This window comes from Salmo trutta, chromosome 5 (genome assembly GCF_901001165.1).
Source record: "Salmo trutta chromosome 5, fSalTru1.1, whole genome shotgun sequence".
In the NCBI taxonomy this organism is placed as follows: domain Eukaryota; kingdom Metazoa; phylum Chordata; class Actinopteri; order Salmoniformes; family Salmonidae; genus Salmo; species Salmo trutta.
The window spans coordinates 64,382,762-64,405,504 of NC_042961.1; the positions used below are offsets into that span (position 1 = coordinate 64,382,762).

At 45.4% G+C, this 22,743-nt stretch overlaps 1 protein-coding gene across 1 annotated transcript; it reads left to right on the top strand.

Annotated features, from left to right (window-relative positions):
• Nucleotides 1-9,292: 9,292 nt before the first annotated feature.
• Nucleotides 9,293-22,525, top strand: LOC115194781 (Fc receptor-like protein 5). The gene is made up of 5 exons (XM_029754711.1): nucleotides 9,293-9,414; nucleotides 18,207-18,251; nucleotides 20,555-20,815; nucleotides 21,660-21,902; nucleotides 22,129-22,525. Exons 1-5 carry the CDS (start codon nucleotides 9,381-9,383, stop codon nucleotides 22,428-22,430), a joined length of 885 nt encoding a protein of 294 aa, XP_029610571.1. The 5' UTR covers nucleotides 9,293-9,380; the 3' UTR covers nucleotides 22,431-22,525.
• The last annotated feature ends 218 nt before the right edge of the window (nucleotides 22,526-22,743 follow it).

The following is a 22,743-nucleotide window of genomic DNA, read 5'->3' on the forward strand; positions in this document are numbered from 1 at the left end:
CTTACTATGGTCAGGACGTGACACTGACACATTTTCTAACACATTTTAGGAAGCTTTATTTGACAAGTTGGTAACCATACAACGGTTGTTCTCAAGGTAAACACAAACAATGACATTATTTGGAAATACAATTTAAAATTTCACATCAACAAACAGAATTTAACAGAGCAGCTCAATATAAAAACACATTGAAGCGTTTACATCATTCATCATGGACATAACACTACAACTTTCCTTCTGTTAGTAGTAATGAAGCCTTTACATCATTCACCATGGACATAACACTACAACTCTCCTTCTGTTAGTAGTAATGAAGCCTTTACATCATTCATCATGGACATAACACTACAACTTTCCTTCTGTTAGTAGTAATGAAGCCTTTACATCATTCACCATGGACATAACACTACAACTTTCCTTCTGTTAGTAGTAATGAAGCCTTTACAACTGATACTGTCAACTGGTTCCAGTCAGTGGTGTCTGTATGCTCTCATGATAAACTAACTCTTGTTGTTGATAGTTCCAGACAGTGGTGTCTGTATGTTCTCATGATAAACTAACTCTAACTCTGTTGATGGAGGTCAAGGCTGAAGCATCTAAAGAGAAGTGCATGATTAACTAAACCTAATTCTGTTGTGGAAACTTCACACCTCTCTGTTGCTGATGCTGTTTATGGAGGTCAAGGCTGCAGCGTCTAAAGATAAGTGTGTTGGTGTGAAAAGGGAAGGAGGGAGAGAGAATATAAGAGAAATGAGAAGTAAAGAGATGGACTGACAGGGTTGTGGTTATTCACCACTGCTGTAGAGAGCATCTTTTTCCATCCACCATGACGTTCTGATGAACAGGGTCACTAGGTAAAGAGAGAGGAGAGAGAGATGAGTGAGGGACAGAGGAGCTGATCCAGTCTACTACAGTGAAGACCTTCAACACCACTGGAACAGTTATACACCCCAACAGGTCTCAGTGTTTAATGTGTAGTTAGATACATTTATACACCCCAACAGGTCTCAGTGTTTAATGTGTAGTTAGATACATTTATACACCCCAACAGGTCTCAGTGTTTAATGTGTAGTTAGATACATTTATACACCCCAACAGGTCTCAGTGTTTAATGTGTAGTTAGATACATTTATTCACCCCAACAGGTCTCAGTGTTTAATGTGTAGTTAGATTCATTTAGACACCCCAACATACAGGCCAATTATAACAACTAATTCAACCAGGTGCTTGACTGGTGTTTTAAGTGTTTAGAACTCTGAATGTACATCATATAGAATACGTAGGTTCCCATGGAGACTAAAATAGACCCTGCTGCAGCAGTCAACAAAGGGGAGGGGGGGGGAAGAAGGAGGTACATGACAGGAGCGTCTGCTAAATGACTCACTACTTACTGTAAGTCGCTAAATGGCCAAAACATATAAAAATACATGTAAAATGTGTGACAGAGGGACAGAGGGCTGGGTGATGTTGTTCACATACAGCTATAACCTCAAACAGACACCGATCTCCTGCTCTGATAAGTCTCTATGTTTATATGTGGTGGGGGGGGGAAACAGCCTCTATTTTTACTGCTGTCAGTTGTAAGGACATTTGGCTTGATGACTTTGGGTCTTTTTGTAACATGGTGTGTACTGGCGGCAGAGAAGTCAGGCGCAGGAGAGCTAAAACTGATTTACAACGGTGTCGTTTAATACACATAAAACCCACCGTAGACAGAACAATAGAATAATGGGTCAAACAAAACCCGGTAACCCCCAGCATAACGTGCACAAGCACTACAAGAAAACAATTCCGGACAAGGACATGGGGGGGGAAACAGTGGGTTAAATACACAACATGTAATTGATGGAATTGGAACCAGGTGAGGAAGACAAGACAAAACCAATGGAAAATGAAAGGTGGATCGACAATGGCTAGAAGGCCGGTGACGTCGACCGCCGCCCGAACAAGGAGAGGGACCAACTTCGGCGGAAGTCTTGACAGTACATTTTACATTTTAGTAATTTAGCAGACGCTCTTATCAAGAGCGACTTACAGTAGTGAACGCATACATTTCAAACATTTCATAAATTTCTTCCCCATACTGGTTCCCCGTGGGAATCGAACCCACAACCCTGGCATTGCAAACACCATGCTCTACCAACTGAGCCACACGGGACCCCCCCCCCCGACGTGCGGCTCCAGCGGTGGAACTCATGCAGCGTTGAAGGGTCCAACACGTCCTCGACCGGAACCCAACACCTCTCCACCGGACCGTATCCCTCATTGAAGGCCCCTCGCCCGATGCCTCGAATCCAGGATGGAGCGAACGGAGTACGCCGGGGCCCCCTCGATGTCCAGAGGGGGTGGAGGAACCTCCCACACCTTAGACTGCTGGAGCTCACCGGCCACCACCGGCCTGAGGAGAGACACATGGAACGAGGGGTTAATGCGGTAATCGGGGGGAAGCTGTAACCTATAACAAACCTCGTTCGCTCTCCTCAGGACTTTAAATGGCCCCACAAACCACGGACCTAGCTTCTGGCAGGGCAGGCGAAAGGGCAGGTTTAGGGTCGAGAGCCAGACCCGGTCCCCAGGTGCGAACACCGGGGCCTCACTGCGGTGGCAGTCTGCGTTCTCCTTTTGGCTTGTCACGGCCCGCTAAAGGTGAACACGGACAGCTTCCCATGTCTACTCCGCGCGCCTGAACTAGTTGTCCACCGCAGGAGCCTCGGTCTGACTCTGATGCCACGGCACCAGAACCGGCTGGTGGCTGATAGGTCGTTGGTTCAGGTTGGGCTGGTGGCTGATAGGTCGTTGGTTCAGGTTGGGCTGGTGGCTGATAGGTCATAGGTTCAAATCAAACCAAATTTATTTATATAGCCCTTCGTATATCAGCTGAAATCTCAAAGTGCTGTACAGAAACCCAGCCTAAAACCCCAAACAGCAAGCAATGCATGTGAAAGAGGCACGGTGGCTAGGAAAAACTCCCTAGGAAAAACTCCCTAGAAAGGCCAAAAACCTAGGAAGAAACCTAGAGAGGAACCAGGCTATGAGGGGTGGCCAGTCCTCTTCTGGCTGTGCCGGGTGGATATTATAACAGAACATGGTCAAGATGTTAAAATGTTCATAAATGACCAGCATGGTCAAATAATAATAATCATTGTAGTTGTCGAGGGTGCAACAAGCACGTCCGGTGAACAGGTCAGGGTTCCGTAGCCGCAGGCAGAACAGTTGAAACTGGAGCAGCAGCATGGCCAGGTGGACTGGGGACAGCAAGGAGTCATCATGCCAGGTAGTCCCGAGGCATGGTCCTAGGGCTCAGGTCCTCCGAGAGAAAGAAAGAAAGAGAGAAAGAGAGAATTAGAGAGAGCATATTTAAATTCACACAGGACACCGGATAAGACAAGAGAATACTCCAGATGAAACAGACTGACCCTAGCCCCCCGGCACATAAACTACTGCAGCATAAATCCTTGAGGCTGAGACAGGAGGGATCAGAAGACACTGTGGCCCCATCCGATGATACCCCCGGACACGGCCAAACAGGCAGGATATAACCCCACCCACTTTGCCAAAGCACAGCCCCCACACCACTAGAGGGATGTCTACAACCACCAACTTACCGTCCGAAGACAAGGCCGAGTATAGCCCACAAAAATCTCCGCCATGGCACAACCCAAGGGGGGGGCGCCAACCCAGACAGGAAGACCACGTCAGTGACTCAACCCACTCAAGTGACGCACCACTCCCATGGACGGCATGGAAGAACACCAGTAAGTCAGTGACTCAGCCCCTGTAATAGGGTTAGAGGCAGAGAATCCCAGTGGAAAGAGGGGAAACCGGCAAGGCAGAGACAGCAAGGGCGGTTCGTTGCTCCAGCCTTTCCGTTCACCTTCACACTCCTGGGCCAGACTACACTTAATCATAGGACCTACTGAAGAGATAAGTCTTCAGTAAAGACTTAAAGGTTGAGACTGAGTCTGCGTCTCTCACATGGGTAGGCAGACTATTCCATAAAAATGGAGCTCTATAGGAGAAAGCCCTACCTCCAGCCGTTTGCTTAGAAATTCTAGGGACAATTAGGAGGCCTGCGTCTTGTGACCATAGCGTACGTGTAGGTATGTACGGCAGGACCAAATCGGAAAGATAGGTAGGAGCAAGCCCATGTAATGCTTTGTAGGTTAGCAGTAAAACCTTGAAATCAGCCCTTGCCTTAACAGGAAGCCAGTGTAGGGAGGCTAGCACTGGAGTAATATGATCAAATTTTTTGGTTCTAGTCAGGATTCTAGCAGCCGTATTTAGCACTAACTGAAGTTTGTTTAGTGCTTTATTCGGGTAGCCGGAAAGTAGAGCATTGCAGTAGTCCAGCCTAGAAGTAACAAAAGCATGGATTAATTTTTATGCGTCATTTTTGGACAGAAAGTTTCTGATTTTTGCAATGTTACGTAGATGGAAAAAAGCTGTCCTTGAAACAGTCTTGATATGTTCTTCAAAAGAGAGATCAGGGTCCAGAGTAACACCGAGGTCCTTCACAGTTTTATTTGAGACGACTGTACAACCATCCAGATTAATTGTCAGATTGAACAGAAGATCTCTTTGTTTCTTGGGACCTAGAACAAGCATCTCTGTTTTGTCCGAGTTTAAAAGTAGAAAGTTTGCAGCCATCCACTTCCTTACGTCTGAAACACAGGCTTCTAGCGAGGGCAATTTTGGAGCTTCACCATGTTTCATTGAAATGTACAGCTGTGTGTCATCCGCATAGCAGTGAAATTTAACATTATGTTTTCGAATGACATCCCCAAGAGGTAAAATATATAGTGAAAACAATAGTGGTCCTAAAACGGAACCTTGAGGAACACCGAAATTTACAATTGATTTGTCAGAGGACAAACCATTCACAGAGACAAACTGATATCTTTCCGACAGATAAGATCTAAACCAGGCCAGAACTTGTCCATGTAGACCAATTTGGGTTTCCAATCTCTCCAAAAGAATGTGGTGATCGATGGTATCAAAAGCGGCACTAAGATCTAGGAGCACGAGGACAGATGCAGAGCCTCGGTCTGACGTCATTAAAAGGTCATTTACCACCTTCACAAGTGCAGTCTCAGTGCTATGATGGGGTCTAAAACCAGACTGAAGCGTTTTGTATACATTGTTTGTCTTCAGGAAGGCAGTGAGTTGCTGTGCAACAGCTTTTTCGAAAGAATTTTGAGAGGAATGGAAGATTCGATATAGGCCGATAGTTTTTTATAATTTCTGGGTCAAGATTCGGCTTTTTCAAGAGAGGCTTTATTACTGCCACTTTTAGTGAGCTTGGTACACATCCGGTGGATAGAGAGCCGTTTATTATGTTCAACATAGGAGGGCCAAGCAGGAAGCAGCTCTTTCAGTAATTTAGTTGGAATAGGGTCCAGTATGCAGCTTGAGGGTTTGGAGGCCATGATTATTTTCGTCATTGTGTCAAGAGATATAGTACTAAAACACTTTAGTATCTCCCTTGAGCCAAGGTCCTGGCAGAGTTGTGCAGACTCAGGACAACGGAGCTTTGGAGGAATACCCAGATTTAAAGAGGAGTCCGTAATTTGCTTTCTAATGATCATGATCTTTTCCTCAAAGAAGTTCATAAATGTATTACTGCTGAAGTGAAAGCCATCCTCCATTTGCGAATGCTGCTTTTTAGTTAGCTTTGCGACAGTATCAAAAAGAAATTTCGTATTGTTCTTATTTTCCTCAATTAAGTTGGAAAAATAGGATGATCGAGCAGCATTGAGGGCTCTTCGATACTGCACGGTACTGTCTTTCCAAGCTAGTCGGAAGACTTCCAGTTTGGTGTGGCGCCATTTCCGTTCCAATTTTCTGGAAGCTTGCTTCAGAGCTCGTGTATTTTCTGTATACCAGGGAGCTAGTTTCTTATGACAGATGTTTTTCATTTTTAGGGGGCAACTGCATCTAGGGTATTGCGCAAGGTTAAATTGAGTTCCTCGGTTAGGTGGTTAACTGATTTTTGTCCTCTGACGTCCTTGGGTAGGCAGAGGGAGTCTGGAAGGGCATCAAGGAATCTTTGGGTTGTCTGAGAATTTATAGCACGACTTTTAATGCTCCTTGGTTGGGGTCTGAGCAGATTATTTGTTGCAATTGTAAACGCAATAAAATGGTGGTCCGATAATCCAGGATTATGAGGAAAAACATTAAGATCCACAACATTTATTCCATGGGACAAAACTAGGTCCAGAGTATGACTGTGGCAGTGAGTAGGTCCGGAGACATGTTGGACAAAACCCACTGAGTCGATGATGGCTCCGAAAGCCTTTTGGAGTGGGTCTGTGGACTTTTCCATGTGAATGTTAAAGTCACCAAAAATTAGAATATTATCTGCTATGACTACAAGATCCGATAGGAATTCAGGGAACTCAGTGAGGAACACTGCATATGGCCCAGGAGGCCTGTAAACAGTAGCTATAAAAAGTGAGTGAGTAGGCTGCATAGATTTCATGACTAGAAGCTCAAAAGACGAAAACGTCATTGTTTTTTTTTTTGTAAATTGAAATTTGCTATCGTAGATGTTAGCAACACCTCCGCCTTTGCCGGATGCACGGGGGGTATGGTCACTAGTGTAACCAGGGGGTGAGGCCTCATTTAACACAGTAAATTCATCAGGCTTAAGCCATGTTTCAGTCAGGCCAATCACATCAAGATTATGATCAGTGATTAGTTCATTGACTATAACTGCCTTGGAAGTGAGGGATCTAACATTAAGTAACCCAATTTTGAGATGTGAAGTATCACAATCTCTTTCAATAATGGCAGGAATGGAGGAGGTCTTTATACTAGTGAGATTGCTAAAGCGAACACCGCCATTTTTAATTTTGCCCAACCTAGATCGAGGCACAGACACGGTCTCAATGGTGAAAGCTGAGCTGACTACGCTGACTGTGCTAATGGCAGACTCCACTAAGCTGGCAGGCTGGCTAACAGCCTGCTGCCTGGCCTGCACCCTATTTCATTCTGGAGCTAGAGGAGTTAGAGCCCTGTCTATGTTCGTAGATAAGATGAGAGCACCCCTCCAGCTAGGATGGAGTCCGTCACTCCTCAACAGGCCAGGCTTGGTCCTGTTTGTGGGTGAGTCCCAGAAAGAGGGCCAGTTATCTACAAATTCTATCTTTTGGGAGGGGCAGAACACAGTTTTCATCCAGCGATTGAGTTGTGAGACTCTGCTGTAGAGCTCATCACTCCCCCTAACTGGGAGGGGGCCAGAGACAATTACTCGATGCCGACACATCTTCCTAGCTGATTTACACGCTGAAGCTATGTTGCGCTTGGTGACCTCTGACTGTTTCATCCTAACATCGTTGGTGCCGACGTGGATAACAATATCTCTATATTCAGGTTGGGCTGGTGGCTGATAGGTCGTTGGTTCAGGTTGGGAGGGTGGCTGATAGGTCGTTGGTTCAGGTTGGGCTGGTGGCTGATAGGTCGTTGGTTCAGGTTGGGCTGGTGGATGGTGGCTGATAGGTCGTTGGTTCAGGTTGGGCTGGTGGCTGATAGGTCGTTGGTTCAGGTTGGGCTGGTGGCTGATAGGTCATTGGTTCAGGTTGGGCTGGTGGCTGATAGGTCGTTGGTTCAGGTTGGGATGCTGGCTGATAAGTCGTTGGTTCAGGTCTCCGTTTTGACTTGTTGGGAGATCTGTTGACGTGCCCTTGGGCAGGGCGTTGACCCTAGTTGCTTCTCTGGGTCTCTAGATGGGAGTCTGTTAGATGATAATGTAATATACATTTTGAGCGGCAGTTAGATTATATGTTTTAATATTCTATTTAAAAAAAATACATTTGAAATATATATGATAATAATAATGTCAGGGGAGATATCAACACCCCCTGTGGTTTACTGTGGTACTACAGCTACATCAAGGGGTAGTCTAGTAATGTCAGGGGAGATATCAACACCCCCTGTGGTTTACTGTGGTACTACAGCTACAGAGGACAGGAACAAGGTAGTGTATTGAACAACATTGTATTGGTTCCTCTCTGGTTCTCTATGGTATTACAGCTACAGAGGACAGGAACAAGTTAGTGTAGTGAACAACATTGCATTGGTTCCTCTCTGGTTCTCCATGGTATTACAGCTACAGAGGACAGGAACAAGGTAGTGTAGTGAACAACATTGTATTGGTTCCTCTCTGGTTCTCTGTGGTATTACAGCTACAGATCAGGCTGATAACTAGTAAGATGTCAACTAGGCAAAGCTGCCTGAGCTGAACAGAAGAGGGAGCCATTTAGCAGAGTTGTGTCCAATTAAGAAAATCGCCATGGTCCAAACCAACCCTTCGCCTCTACTCCCTAGACCCTACTCCCTAGACCCTACTCCCTAGACCCTACTCCATAGACCCTACTCCCTAGACCCTACTCTCGAGCCTTTAGCTCCTCCTCCCTACAGTAGTGACTGATAGTAGGGGTTAGAGGTCAATCCTCTCAGATCTACAGTAGTGACTGATAGTAGGGGTTAGAGGTCAATCCTCTCAGATCTACAGTAGTGACTGATAGTAGGGGTTAGAGGTCAATCCTCTCAGATCTACAGTAGTGACTGATAGTAGGGGTTAGGGGTCAATCCTCTCAGATCTACAGTAGTAGGGGTTAGAGGTCAATCCTCTCAGATCTACAGTAGTGACTGATAGTAGGGGTTAGAGGTCAATCCTCTCAGATCTACAGTAGTGACTGATAGTAGGGGTTAGAGGTCAACCCTCTCAGATCTACAGTAGTAGGGGTTAGAGGTCAATCCTCTCAGATCTACAGTAGTGACTGATAGTAGGGGTTAGGGGTCAATCCTCTCAGATCTACAGTAGTGACTGATAGTAGGGGTTAGAGGTCAATCCTCTCAGATCTACAGTAGTGACTGATAGTAGGGGTTAGGGGTCAATCCTCTCAGATCTACAGTAGTGACTGATAGTAGGGGTTAGGGGTCAAGCCTCTCAGATCTACAGTAGTGACTGATAGTAGGGGTTAGAGGTCAAGCCTCTCAGAATAACACAGATGAGCAGATGGGAATGGTTGGCTTTAACGTATATGACCGTAGTCCAGGGGTGGGAGAAGTGACAATGAAGAAATATAGTGGTAGAGGAAGTATCAACAAAATAATCTACTCTCTCTTCTTCTGTTTCATCATGTCGTCAGCAGCCTTGTGTGTGTGTGTGGTCAGAACAGGAAGGGGGAGGAGTACTGTCTATAACTGGAGATCAGTCTCACTCAGAACTGACACCACTCTGCTGGCTACTCTGTTGGTAGTCTACTGTTTCCTCCTCTAGGGGGGTCAGGGTCTCAGTGTGTCAGAACAGGAACGAGGAGGAGGAGGGTCTATAAGTCTATAACTGGAGATCACAGTGTCTCACTCAGCATCAAGACATGAGAGAACTGACACCACTCTGCTGGCAGCTCTGTAAGTACACTCTCTCGCTTTCTCTCTCTCTCTCTCTCTCTCTTTGTCTGTATGTCGCGGAAGGTGAGATGGAGCACATCTGTCCTATACTCTGTGATTATCTTGTTTAATATCTATATGGTTTAATATCTGTGTGGTTTAATATCTCTATGGTTTAATATCTGTATGGTTTAATATCTATATGGTTTAATATCTGTATGGTTTAATATCTGTATGGTTTAATATCTGTATGGTTTAATATATATATAGTTTAATATCTGTATGGTTTAATATCTATATGGTTTAATATATATATAGTTGAATATCTATATGGTTTAATATCTATATAGTTTAATATCTATATGGTTCAATATCTGTATGGTGTAATCCACTGAATGTCCAAAATATTAGGAACACGTTTCTTCTACAATATTGTTGTTTTTCCAGATGAGAACTGTACCACGATACACATCAAAATACAACAAACACATTCATATACACAACAATACACAAAGGGAAACACATTCATATACACAACAACACAAAGGAAAACACATTAATAAAAAATAGTTACAATCTTCAGTAAAAATGTCTTCTAACAACTTTCTGAAATTGTGATAAACTGGGTTTGAAGACGTAGCGGCGTCAGGCGCAGGACACAGGTTTGAGCGAAACAGTCTAGTTTACTCATAAACACACACAAAATCTCCTACAAGAAACAATACAGTGAGGAGAACACCTCCAACAACCACTGAGACCTAACAATCACGGACAAAACAGAAAGGTAAGCCAGAGGGTTAAATAAGGAACATAATAAGGGAATTGAAACCAGGTGTGTGTAATCAAGACAAAACAAAAGGAAAAGGGAAACATGGATCGGTGGTGACTAGAAAGCCGGTGATGTCGACCACCGAACGCCGCCCGAACAAGGAGAGGGGCCGACTTCGGCGGAAGTCGTGACAGTACCCCCCCCTTGACGCGCGGTCCCAGCAGCGCGCCGACACCGGCCCGGGGGACGGGACGCAGGGCGATCCGGGCGGATGCGGTGAAACTCCTGTAGTAACGACGGGTCTAGGATGTCCTCCGCCGGTACCCTGCATCGCTCCTCCGGGCCGTACCCCTCCCACTCCACGAGGTACTGAAGGCCCCTCGCCCGACGCCTTGAGTCCATAATGGCTCATACGGTGTACGCCGGGGCCCCCTCGATGTTCAGAAGGGGCGGAGGAACCTCCCGCACCTCAGACTGCTGGAGCGGACCAGCCACCACCAGCCTGAGGAGAGACACATGGAACGAGGGGTTAATATGGTAATCAGGGGGGAAGCTGTAACCTATAACAAACCTCGTTCAGTCTCCCCAGGACTTTAAATGGCCCCACAAACCGCGGACCCAGCTTCCGGCAGGGCAGGTGAAGGGGCAGGTTTCGGGTCGAGAGCCAGGCCCGATCCCCCGGTGCGAACACCGGGGTCTCACTGCGGTGGCTGTTGGCACTCGCCTTTTGCCGCCTGATGGCCCGTTGTAGTTGCACATGGGCGGCGTTCCATGTCTCCTCCGAGTGCCGAAACCATTCATCCACCTCAAAAGCTTCGATCTGGCTCTGATGCCATGGTGCCAGGACCGGCTGATATCCAAGCACACACTGAAAAGGGGATAGGTTGGTAGAAGAGGGAGTTTTGGGCCATCTCCGCCCAGGGGACTCTCTCCACTTGCCCGTTACTCTCGGGGTGGAAACCTGAGGTAAGGCTGACCGAGACCCCCAGGCATTCCATAAATGCCCTCCAGACTCTAGACGTAAATTGGGGACCCCGATCAGAAACTATGTCCTCATGCACCCCGTAGTGCCGGAATACATGGGTGAACAGGGCCTCCGCAGTTTGTAGAGCTGTAGGGAGACCGGGCAAAGGAAGGAGACGGCAGGACTTAGAAAACCGATCCACAACGACCAGGATCGTGGTGTTACTCCGCGACGGGGGAAGATCCGTCACGAAATCCACCGATAGGTGTGACCACGGTCGTTGCTGAACGGGAAGGGGTTGTAATTTCCCTCTGGGCAGATGTCTAGGTGCCTTGCACTGTGCGCATACCGAACAGGAGGAGACATAAACGTCCTTGGCTAACGTGGGCCACCAGTACTTCCCAGCAAGGCAGCGCACCGTCTGACTGATGCCAGGATGACCAGAGGAGGGTGACGTGTGAGCCCAACAGATCAAACAGAACGTACAAGCGCCCAACTGGACACTGGGGGGGAGTGGGCTCTGCACGTGACGCCCGATTGATGTCCACGTCCACCTCCCATACCACCGGTGCCACCAGGAAGAAGCTGGAATTATGGGAGTGGGCTCCGTGGACCGCTCCTTTGTATCATACAGCCGGGACAGTGCATCTGCCTTAACGTTCTGGGAACCTGGTTTGAAGGAAAGGGTGAAAACAAAGCGGGTGAAAAACATGGCCCACCTAGCCTGGCGAGGGTTCAGTCTCCTCGCTGCCCGAATGTACTCCAGATTTCGGTGGTCAGTCCAAATGAGGAAAGGGTGTCTAGCCCCCTCAAGCCAATGTCTCCACGCCTTCAGGGCCCCGACAACAGGCCAACAACTCCCTATCCCCCACGTCATAGTTTCGCTCCGCCGGACTGAGCATCTTCGAAAAAAAAGCACAGGGGCGGAGTTTTAGTGGCGTAACCGAGCGCTGAGATAGCACAGCCCTTATTCCAGCCTCGGACGCGTTCACCTCAACTATGAACGCTAAGGAGGGATCAGGATGCGCTAGCACGGGAGCCGTGGTAAACAGAGCCTTCAGGTGACCAAAAGCCCTGTCCGCCCCAGCTGACCACTGCAGTCGCACCTGTCCCCCCTTCAGCAAGGAGGTAATGGGAGCCGCCACCTGCCCAAAACCCCGGATAAACCTAGTAGTTGGCAATCCCAGCTGGTCCAGGTTGAGGGTGGTGTCCCTGCAGGCTAGCTCCCTACGAACGTCCTCTCACAAACTACACCTGTAGTGGTCGATCAGGGCCCGCTAATTCCATCCCGCGCCCGCCGCCAGAGTTCTAAAATCCAGCGCAAACTCCTGAGCGCTCCTCATCCCCTGTCTCAAATGGAACAAGCGCTCCCCCGCCGCTCTCCCTTCAGGTGGATGATCAAAGACTGCCCGGAAGCGGCGGGAGAAGTCCTCATAGTCATCCAGAGTTGGGCCTTCCCATCCCCAGATTGCGTTGGCCCACTCCAGGGCTTTTTCAGTCAGGTAGGGGCCGGCTGAACAGCTGCCAGGTAGAGCTCCAGCTGGAGTAGGTTCCGTCATACGCTCCCGGGAGCGAGAGCCGAATCCCACTGGATCCTGACGACGGATGGGTGGGCTGGCTGCACCTGCTGACTCCATTTGAATCGGTCCGTGATTCTGTGATAAACTGGGTTTGGAGACGTAGCGGAGTCAGGCGCAGGACACAGGTTTGAGCGAAACAGTCTAGTTTACTCATAAACACACGCAAAATCTCCAACAAGAAACAATACAGTGAGGAGAACACCTTCTACAACCACTGAAAACTAACAATCACGGACAAAACAGAAAGGTTAACTTCTATGGGCTACGTGGGACGCTAGCGTCCCACCCGCGGTACACACAATCAACAGCCAGTGAAATATCAGGGCGCCAAATTTGAAAACTACCAAATATCATAATTCAAATTTCTCAAACATACTATCTTACACCCTTTGAAAGATAAACATCTCCTTAATCTAACCACGTTGTCCGATTTCAAAAAGGCTTTACGGCGAAAGCATAAAGTTAGATTATGTTAGGACAGTACATAGACAAAACATTACACACAGCCATTTTCAATGCAAGTACAGGCGTCACCAAAAGCGGAAAACCAGCTAAAATGATGCACTAACCTTTAACAATCTTCATCAGATGACACTCCTAGGACATTATGTTAGACAATACATGCATTTTCTGTTCTATCAAGTTCATATTTATATTCAAAAACAGCATTTTACAATGGCGGTGATGTTCAGAAAATATTTTCCCTCCAATACTTTCGGTGAATCAGCACAACAAATTAAAAAATACTATTCATTAACGTTGATAAAATATTAAACTGTTTAAAGATGTATAGATTATCATCTCCTGAATGCAATCGCGTTGACAGATTTCAAAATAACTTTACTGGAAGAGCACACTTTGCAATAATCTGAGTACTGTGCTCAGAAAAAAACAGCATGCAATTACAGACACCGGCCATCTTGGAGTCATCTAAATTCACAAAAGCATTAGAAATATTCACTTACCTTTAATAATCTTCATCAGAAGGCACTTCCAGGAAGGCACTTCCAGGAATCCCAGGTCCACAACAAATGTTGTTTTGTTCGATAAAGTTCATGGTTTATGTCCAAATAACTCCATGTTGTTTGCGCGTTCAGTAAGCTACTCCAAGTGTACGGCGCGCGAGGGAAACAGTGATGACGAAAGTCAAAAAAATATCTATTTACGTTCGTTCAAACATGTCAAACGTTGTATAGCATCAATCTTTAGGGCCTTGAGAACGTGAAGCTTCAATAATATTCCAACCGGACGTTTGCATTGCCTTGAAAAACGGTCTGGAACACAAAGGGAGTTCTCTCATGAACGCGCCCTCTGAACTGATGTGATATTCAGGCTACCTGGATATCAGCGTTCTCCTTCGGCCTGTGTTTACCATAAATGGCTCAAACTCCAATCTAAGACTGTTGACATCTAGTGGAAGCCTTAGGAAGTGCTATTTGAGTCCTAACTCACTGTGTATCAGAAAGGCAAGGACTTGAGATTTTCATTTCCTCGTTGGATTTCTCTCAGGGTTTTGCCTGCCATATGAGTTCTGTTATACTCACAGACATCATTAAAACAGTTATGGAAACTTTAGAGTGTTTTCTATCCAAATACTAATAATATGCATATCCCATATCCTTCTGAGTTTGAGTAGGAGGCAGTTTAATATGGGCACGTATTTCATCCGAAAGTGACAATACTGCCCCCTATCCCAAAAAGGTTAAATAAGGAACATAATAAGGGACGTCGACCTCCGAACGACGCCGGAACAAGGAGAGGGGCCGACTTCGGCGGAAGTCGTGACAGAAATACCCTGTAGGCACAAATGTATCTAAATTTAAACTTTAATGTAGATCATTTCACAGGAAGGAGCCAGGAAGACACCTAACTCTTTAGAAACTAAAGGCATCTCCACCTAACTCTCTAGACACTAAAAGAGTCTCCACCTAGCTCTCTAGGCTGGGCTTTACCTAGCAAAGGCTTATAGATAACCTGGAGCCAGTGGGTTTGGCGACGAATATTGAGTGAGGGCCAGCCAACGAGAGCATACAGGTTGCACTAGTGGGTAGTGTATATGGTGCTTTGGTGACAAAACGGATGGCACTGTGATAGACTGCATCCAATTTGCTGAGTAGAGTGTTGGAGGCTATTTTGTAAATGACATCGCCGAAGTCGAGGATTGGTAGGATGGCCAGTTTTACGAGGGTATGTTTGGCAGTATGAGTGAAGGATGCTTTGTTGCGAAATAGGAAGCCTGTTCTAGATTTGGATGGGAGATGCTTAATGTGAGTCTGTACGGAGAGTTTACAGTCTAACCAGACACCTAGGTATTTGTAGTTGTCTACATATTCTAAGTCAGAACCGTCCAGAGTAGTGACGCTAGATGGGCAGGCAGGGGTGGGCAGCGATCAGTTGAAGAGCACGCATTTAGTTTTACTTGCATTTAAGAGCAGTTGGAGGCCACTTAACTCCGGACGTGCTACCTGTCCCAGACCTGCTGTTTTCAACTCTCTAGAGACAGCAGGAGCGGTAGAGATACTCTGAATGATCGGCTATGAAAAGCCAACTGACATTTACTCCTGAGGTGCTGACCTGTTGCACCCTCGACATCCACTGTGATTATTATTATCTGACCCTGCTGGTCATCTATGAACGTTTGAACATCTTGGCCATGTACTGTTATAATCTCCACCCGGCACAGCCAGAAGAGGACTGGCCACCCCTCATTGCCTGGTTCCTCTCTAGGTTTCTTCCAAGGTTCTGGTCTATCTAGGGAGTTTTTCCTAACCACCGTGCTTCAACACCTGCATTGCTTGCTGTTTGGGGTTTTAGGCTGGGTTTCTGTACAGGACTTTGAGATATCAGCTGATGTAAGAAGGCCTTTATAAATACATTTGATTTGACTTAAGGAGTGTTGTATGGCGTTGAAGCTCGTCTGGAGGGTTGTGAACACAGTGTCCAAAGAAGGGCCAGAAGTATACAGAATGGTGTCGTCTGCGTAGAGGTGGATCAGAGAATCACCTGCAGCAAGAGCGATATCATTGATGTATACAGAGAAGAGAGTCGGCCAGAGAATTGAACCCTGTGGCACCCCCATAGAGACTACCAGAGGTCCGGACAACAGGCCCTCCGATTTGACACACTGAACACTGTCTCCATGTCGTCAAACCCCAGTTAGACTAGCGGTCTCCATTACCGTCAGACCCCAGTTAGACTAGCTGTCTCCATGGTATCAGACCCCAGTTAGACTAGCTGTCTCAATGGTATCAGACCCCAGTAAGACTAGCTGTCACCATGGTATCAGACCCGTGTTAGACTAGCTGTCCCATGGTATCAGACCCTAGTTAGACTAGCTGTCTCCATGGTATCAGACCCCAGTTAGACTAGCTGTCTCCATGGCATCAGACCCCAGTTAGACTAGCTGTCTCCATGGTATCAGACCCCAGTTAGACTAGCTGTCTCCATGGCATCAGACCCCAGTTAGACTAGCTGTCTCCATGGTGTCAGACCCCAGTTAGACTAGCTGTCTCCATGGTATCAGACCCCAGTTAGACTAGCTGTCTCCATGGTATCAGATCCCAGTTAGACTAGCTGTCTCCATGGCATCAGACCCCAGTTAGACTAGCTGTCTCCATGGTGTCAGACCCAAGTTAGACTAGCTGTCGCCATGGTATCAGACTAGCTGTCTCCATGGCATCAGACCCCAGTTAGAATAGCTGTCTTCATGGTATCAGACCCCAGTTAGACTAGCTGTCTCCATGGTATCAGACCCCAGTTAGACTAGCTGGCTACATGGTATCAGACCCCAGTTAGACTAGCTGTCTCCATGGTGTCAGACCCCAGTTAGACTAGCTGTCTCCATGGCATCAGACACCAGTTAGACTAGCTGTCTCCATGGTATCAGACCCCGGTAAGACTAGCTGTCTCCATGGTATCAGACCCCAGTTAGACTAGCTGTCTCCATGGTGTTAGACTAGCTGTCTCCATGGTATCAGACCCCAGTTAGACTAGCTGTCTCCATGGTGTTAGACTAGCTGTCTCCATGGTATCAGACCCCAGTTAGACTAGCTGTCTCCATGGTATCATACCCCAGTTAGACTAGCTGTCTCCATGGTATCATACCCCAGTTAGACTAGCTGTCTCCATGGTTTCAGACCCCAGTTAGACTAGCTGTCTCCATGGTTTCAGACCCCAGTTAGACTAGCTGTCTCCATGGTATCAGACCCCAGTTAGACTAGCTGTCTCCATGGTATCAGACCCCAGTTAGACTAGCTGTCTCCATGGTATCAGACCCCAGTTAGACTAGCTGTCTCCATGGTATCAGACCCCATACTACCATTCATTTGTATGGGTTACCTTCAGATGAAGGTTTAATATCTATATACATATATATATATCTCCATACTTCTATTCATTTGTATGGGTTACCTTCAGATGAGTCCTGTGACACTTGTGGGGGTCGTAGAGCAAAACACACTTTCTACAGCAGATGCGGAAGGCCATCATAGGGGATGTGTTGGAGTGAAAGCAAAAAAATAGATACCTCTTAAACTGAATGATTTTGTTGGGGATGTTTGTATTATGTTAATTAGATTGACACACAAATGTGTCAACAGACTATTAAGGAAATTAATATCTGTGGTACAGCCCTGTGTTTACATCATGTACCTGTCACGGTTGTCGTACTGTAGAGAAGACCAAGGCGCAGCGGATTGCGTGCTCAACATCATAATTTATTAAATAATGAGAACACGGAAAAACAAGATAATAACCAAGGACAAACCGACAGTTCTACAGGCTATATAGATACTTACAGCAGTGCAAAATAAAACAACCCACAAAAACCAGGTGACAAACACACTCCTAATATATGACTCCCAATCAGGAACAACGATAACCAGCTGTCCCTGATCGGGAGCCACACAGACCCACATAGAAACAGAAATACTAGACAAACACATACCCAGTACTTCTGCCACGTCCTGACCATAATACTAAACAACTACTCCCTCTGCTGGTCAGGACGTGAAAGTACCATAGTGATAGTTCTCTCTGTGTGTTTCAGTGTTTACATCATGAACCATAGTGATAGTTCTCTCTGTGTGTTTCAGTGTTTACATCATGTACCATAGTGATAGTTCTCTCTGTGTGTTTCAGTGTTTACATCATGTACCATAGTGATAGTTATCTCCGTGTGTTTCAGTGTTTACATCATGTACCATAGTGATAGTTCTCTCTGTGTGTTTCAGTGTTTACATCATGTACCATAGTGATAGTTCTCGCTGTGTGTTTCAGTGTTTCCATCATGTACCATAGTGATAGTTCTCTCTGTGTGTTTCACATCATGTACCATAGTGATAGTTCTCTCTGTGTGTTTCAGTGTTTACATCATGTACCATAGTGATAGTTCTCTCTGTGTGTTTCAGTGTTTACATCATGTACCATAGTGATAGTTCTCTCTGTGTATTTCAGTGTTTACATCATGTACCATAGTGATAGTTCTCTCTGTGTGTTTCAGTGCTGTTGAGTACACTGGTATACTGTAGCCTCGGACAAGGTGGAGGTGAGTACATTTATCTATATTCATCACCTGTTCTATAATAGTAACATTTATCTATTTTCATCACCTGTTCTATAATAGTAACATTTATCTATATTCATCACCTGTTCTATAATAGTAACATTTCTCTATATTCATCACCTGTTCTATAATAGTAACATTTATCTATATTCATCACCTATTCTATAATAGTATCATTTCTTCCTGGTCTCTTCATTGGTTCTTCATGTCTCCAGTCCTTATTCTCTTAGAAGGTTCCATAATGGATCTCCACCTGTTCTAGCTGCTCTCACCTGCAACACATCACAGGGTAGAAAGTGTTACTCTGTGATGTGAGATACAGACTCATATAGCTACATAATGACTATAACTCCATACAGACTCATATAGCTACATAATGACTATAATTCCATACAGACTCATATAGCTACATAATATCTATAACTCCATACAGACTCATATAGCTACATAATGACTATAACTCCATACAGACTCATATGGCTACATAATGACTATAACTCCATTCAGACTCAAATAGCTACATGTTGACTATTACTCCAACCCTGTGCGGGGTGTCACTAATCAGGTCTGCAGTACAACAATGCAGTGATAGCCTGGGGTGGCAGATAGCCTAGTGGTTAGAGCGTTGGACTAGTAACCGAAAGGTGGATCGAGTCAAAAAGCTGTCAGGGTAGTGATAGTCAGACACCAACTCTCTCTCTCTCTGATTCCCTCTGATTCCCCCTTCCCCCCTCTCTCTCGCTCTCTCTTGCTCTCTCTCTGTCCTGTCTCTCTGTCTGGAGCTAGATCTACTGTCTCTATTATATTGTGACAGACCAGGACATGATCTGGAGATAAATCTACTGCCTCTATGTTACCATGTTATTACCAAACAAATTGCAGATTTTCTCCTCAACAGGTTGTTCAAGAATTCCTGCTGCTTGTTCTTGAAAATCCTGGAGATAAATACCTCTGAGTCATATTTGGAGCAGGAAGTGCTGCTCATTCTCTAGTCACCTGACCCACAGTGCTTATATAGGATACACAAACCCTATCTAATTACAGAGGGCCATCTATATACAACCTATTGACTCCCTAAACTACCTCCTACCTACCCCACACTAACCCTACCTACCCTACCCTAACCCTACCTAACCCTACACTAACCCTACCTACCCCACACTAACCCTACCTACCCCTACACTAACCCTACCTACCCTACACTAACCCTACCTACCCTACACTAACCCTACCTACCCTACACTAACCCTACCTACCCTACACTAACCCTACCTACCCTACACTAACCCTACCTACCCCTACACTAACCCAACCTACCTTACACTACAGAGATGTCTCTATATTTACAGGGTCAAACATGTCACCCTTTGTGTATCTAGGAGTGATAAAGCCTTGTCTCCAGGTCTCAGGATAGTATCCTACCCTCATCCCAAGGTTAAACAGCTAGAGAATAGACTCAATCTGCTGTGTTTCAGCATCTCTGTTAGAATATAAAGCCTTGTCTCCAGATCTCATGATAGGTGGGGACAGCAAGGACTGACTCCTTGCTGTCCCCAGTCCACCTGGTTGTGCTGCTGCTCCAGTTTCAACTGTTCTGCCTGCGGCTATGGAACCCTGACCTGTTCACCGGACATGCTACCTGTCCCAGTCCTGCTGTTTTCAACTCTCTAGAGACAGCAGGAGCGGTAGAGATACTCCGAATGATCGGCTATGAAAAGCCAACTGACATTTATTCCTGAGGTGCTGACCTGTTGCACCCTCGACATCCACTGCGATTACTATTATTTGACCCTGCTGGTCATCTATGAACATTTGAACATCTTGGCCATGTGCTGTTATAATCTCCACCTGGCACAGCCAGAAGAGGACTGGCCACCCCTCATAGCCTGGTTCCTCTCTAGGTTTCTTCCTAGGTTCTGGCCATTCTAGGGAGTTTTTCCTAGCCACCGTGCTTCTACACCTGCATTGCTTGCTGTTTGGGGTTTTAGGCTGGGTTTCTGTACAGCACTTTGTGACATCAGCTGATGTAAGAAGGGCTTTATAAATACATTTGATTCGAAATTTGATTTAGTATCACTAAATAGTAGATAGATACTAATGGTATCCTACCCTCGTCACCAGGTTAAACATCTTGAGAATAGGTTCTCTGCTGTGTTTCAACATCTCTGTTCCAATACAGGCTCTACTGCTCGAGGGCCTATATTTAATAATTCCCTCTCTCTCTCTCTCTCTCTCTCTCTCTCTCTCTCTCTCTCTCTCTCTTTCTCTCTCTATCTCTCCTCCAGCCTCTCTGAGCATCAGTCCTGACAGATCTCAGTTTTTTAAACTAGAGTCTGTCTCTCTGAGCTGTGAGGTTCAGGGGAATTCTGCTGGATGGAGAGTGAAGAGATACACAGTCTCTGGGGAGGGTTCAGATTGTGGAAGAAAATGGGGAAAACAACAAGGGTCTTCATGCATTGTGTCACTAATATCATCAGACAGTGGAGTGTACTGGTGTGAGTCTGGGTCTGGAGAACACAGCAATGATGTCAACATCACAGTACCTGGTATGTCCACAAACACCATCTACTAACATTATAGTGTTTAGTGGTTCATCTGGTTTCAGATAGCTGATGTTATGTTTATATATGATGTTAATATATTATATACAGCTGGTGCTGTGATCCTGGAGAGACCTGTTTATATATGATGTTTATATATTATATACAGCTGGAGCTGTGATCCTGGAGAGACCTGTTTATATATCATGTTTATATATTATATACAGCTGGAGCTGTGATCCTGGAGAGACCTGTTTATATATGATGTTTATATATTATATACAGCTGGTGCTGTGATCCTGGAGAGACCTGTTTATATATGATGTTTATATATTATATACAGCTGGTGCTGTGATCCTGGAGAGACCTGTTTATATATGATGTTTATATATTATATACAGCTGGTGCTGTGATCCTGGAGAGACCTGTTTATATATGATGTTTATATATTATATACAGCTGGTGCTGTGATCCTGGAGAGACCTGTTTATATATGATGTTTATATATTATATACAGCTGGTGCTGTGATCCTGGAGAGACCTGATTATATATGATGTTTATATATTATATACATCTGGAGCTGTGATCCTGGAGAGACCTGTTTATATATTATATAGAGCTGGTGCTGTGATCCTGGAGAGACCTGTTTATATATAATGTTTATATATTATATACAGCTGGTGCTGTGATCCTGGAGAGACCTGTTTATATATGATGTTTATATATTATATACAGCTGGAGCTGTGATCCTGGAGAGACGTGTTTATATTATGTTTATATATTATATACAGCTGGAGCTGTGATCCTGGAGAGACCTGCTTATATATGATGTTTATATATTATATACAGATGGAGCTGTGATCCTGGAGAGCCCTGCCCTTCCTGTGACTGAGGGAGATTCTGTGACTCTGCGCTGCAGATATCAGGGAACTCCCTCTAACCTCACAGCTGTTTTCTACAAAGATGGATCCCTCATCAGGACTCAGACTACAGGAGAGATGACCATCCCTGCAGTATCCAAGTCAGATGAAGGACTCTACAAGTGTACCAACTCTGAAGGAGAATCACCAGAGAGCTGGATGACTGTGACAGGTGAGAATATGAGAAACCTTGACATTCAGATTATTTGGTCCTTCTTTACACTGTTAAGTGGTGCTTAAACCTGCATTATAAACTGAGTGGTTCCAGCCCTGAAAGCTGATTGGCTGGAAGCCGTGGTAAATGAGAAACGTATACCACGGGTATGACAAACATGTATTTTTATGCTAAAAGGAGCTCTTCTCATGATCTTCCCTCTCTAAGATATCTCTCTCCTCAGATCTCTCTCTTCCAGCCTCTCTGAGTGTCAGTCCTGACAGATCTCAGTTCTTTAAATATGAGTCTGTCTCTCTGAGCTGTGAGGTTCAGGGGAACTCTGCTGGATGGAGAGTGGTGAGGAACACATCGAGAGGAATCCTTGCAGAGTGTCATACTGACTGGGGAAAACAACAAGGGTCTTCATGCATCGTGTCACTAATACCATCACACAGTGGAGTGTACTGGTGTGAGTCTGGGTCTGGAGAACACAGCAATGCTGTCAACATCACAGTACCTGGCATGTCCACAAACACCATCTACTAACATTATAGTGTTTAGTGGTTCATCTGGTTTCAGAGAGCTGATGTTATGTTTATATATGATGTTTATATATTATATACAGCTGGTGCTGTGATCCTGGAGAGACCTGTTTATATATGATGTTTATATATTATATACAGCTGGAGCTGTGATCCTGGAGAGACCTGTTTATATATCATGTTTATATATTATATACAGCTGGAGCTGTGATCCTGGAGAGACCAGTTTATATATGATGTTTATATATTATATACAGCTGGTGCTGTGATCCTGGAAAGACCTGTTTATATATGATGTTTATATATTATATACAGAT

Excerpts from the sequence above, each read along its gene's own strand:
- LOC115194781 (XM_029754711.1), top strand. The coding sequence starts at position 9,381 with ATGAGAGAACTGACACCACTCTGCTGGCAGCTCT. Across the intron at positions 9,415-18,206 it reads ACCACTCTGCTGGCAGCTCT|TGCTGTTGAGTACACTGGTA; the intron begins GTAAGTACACTC and ends TGTGTGTTTCAG. Across the intron at positions 18,252-20,554 it reads TAGCCTCGGACAAGGTGGAG|CCTCTCTGAGCATCAGTCCT; the intron begins GTGAGTACATTT and ends TCTCTCCTCCAG.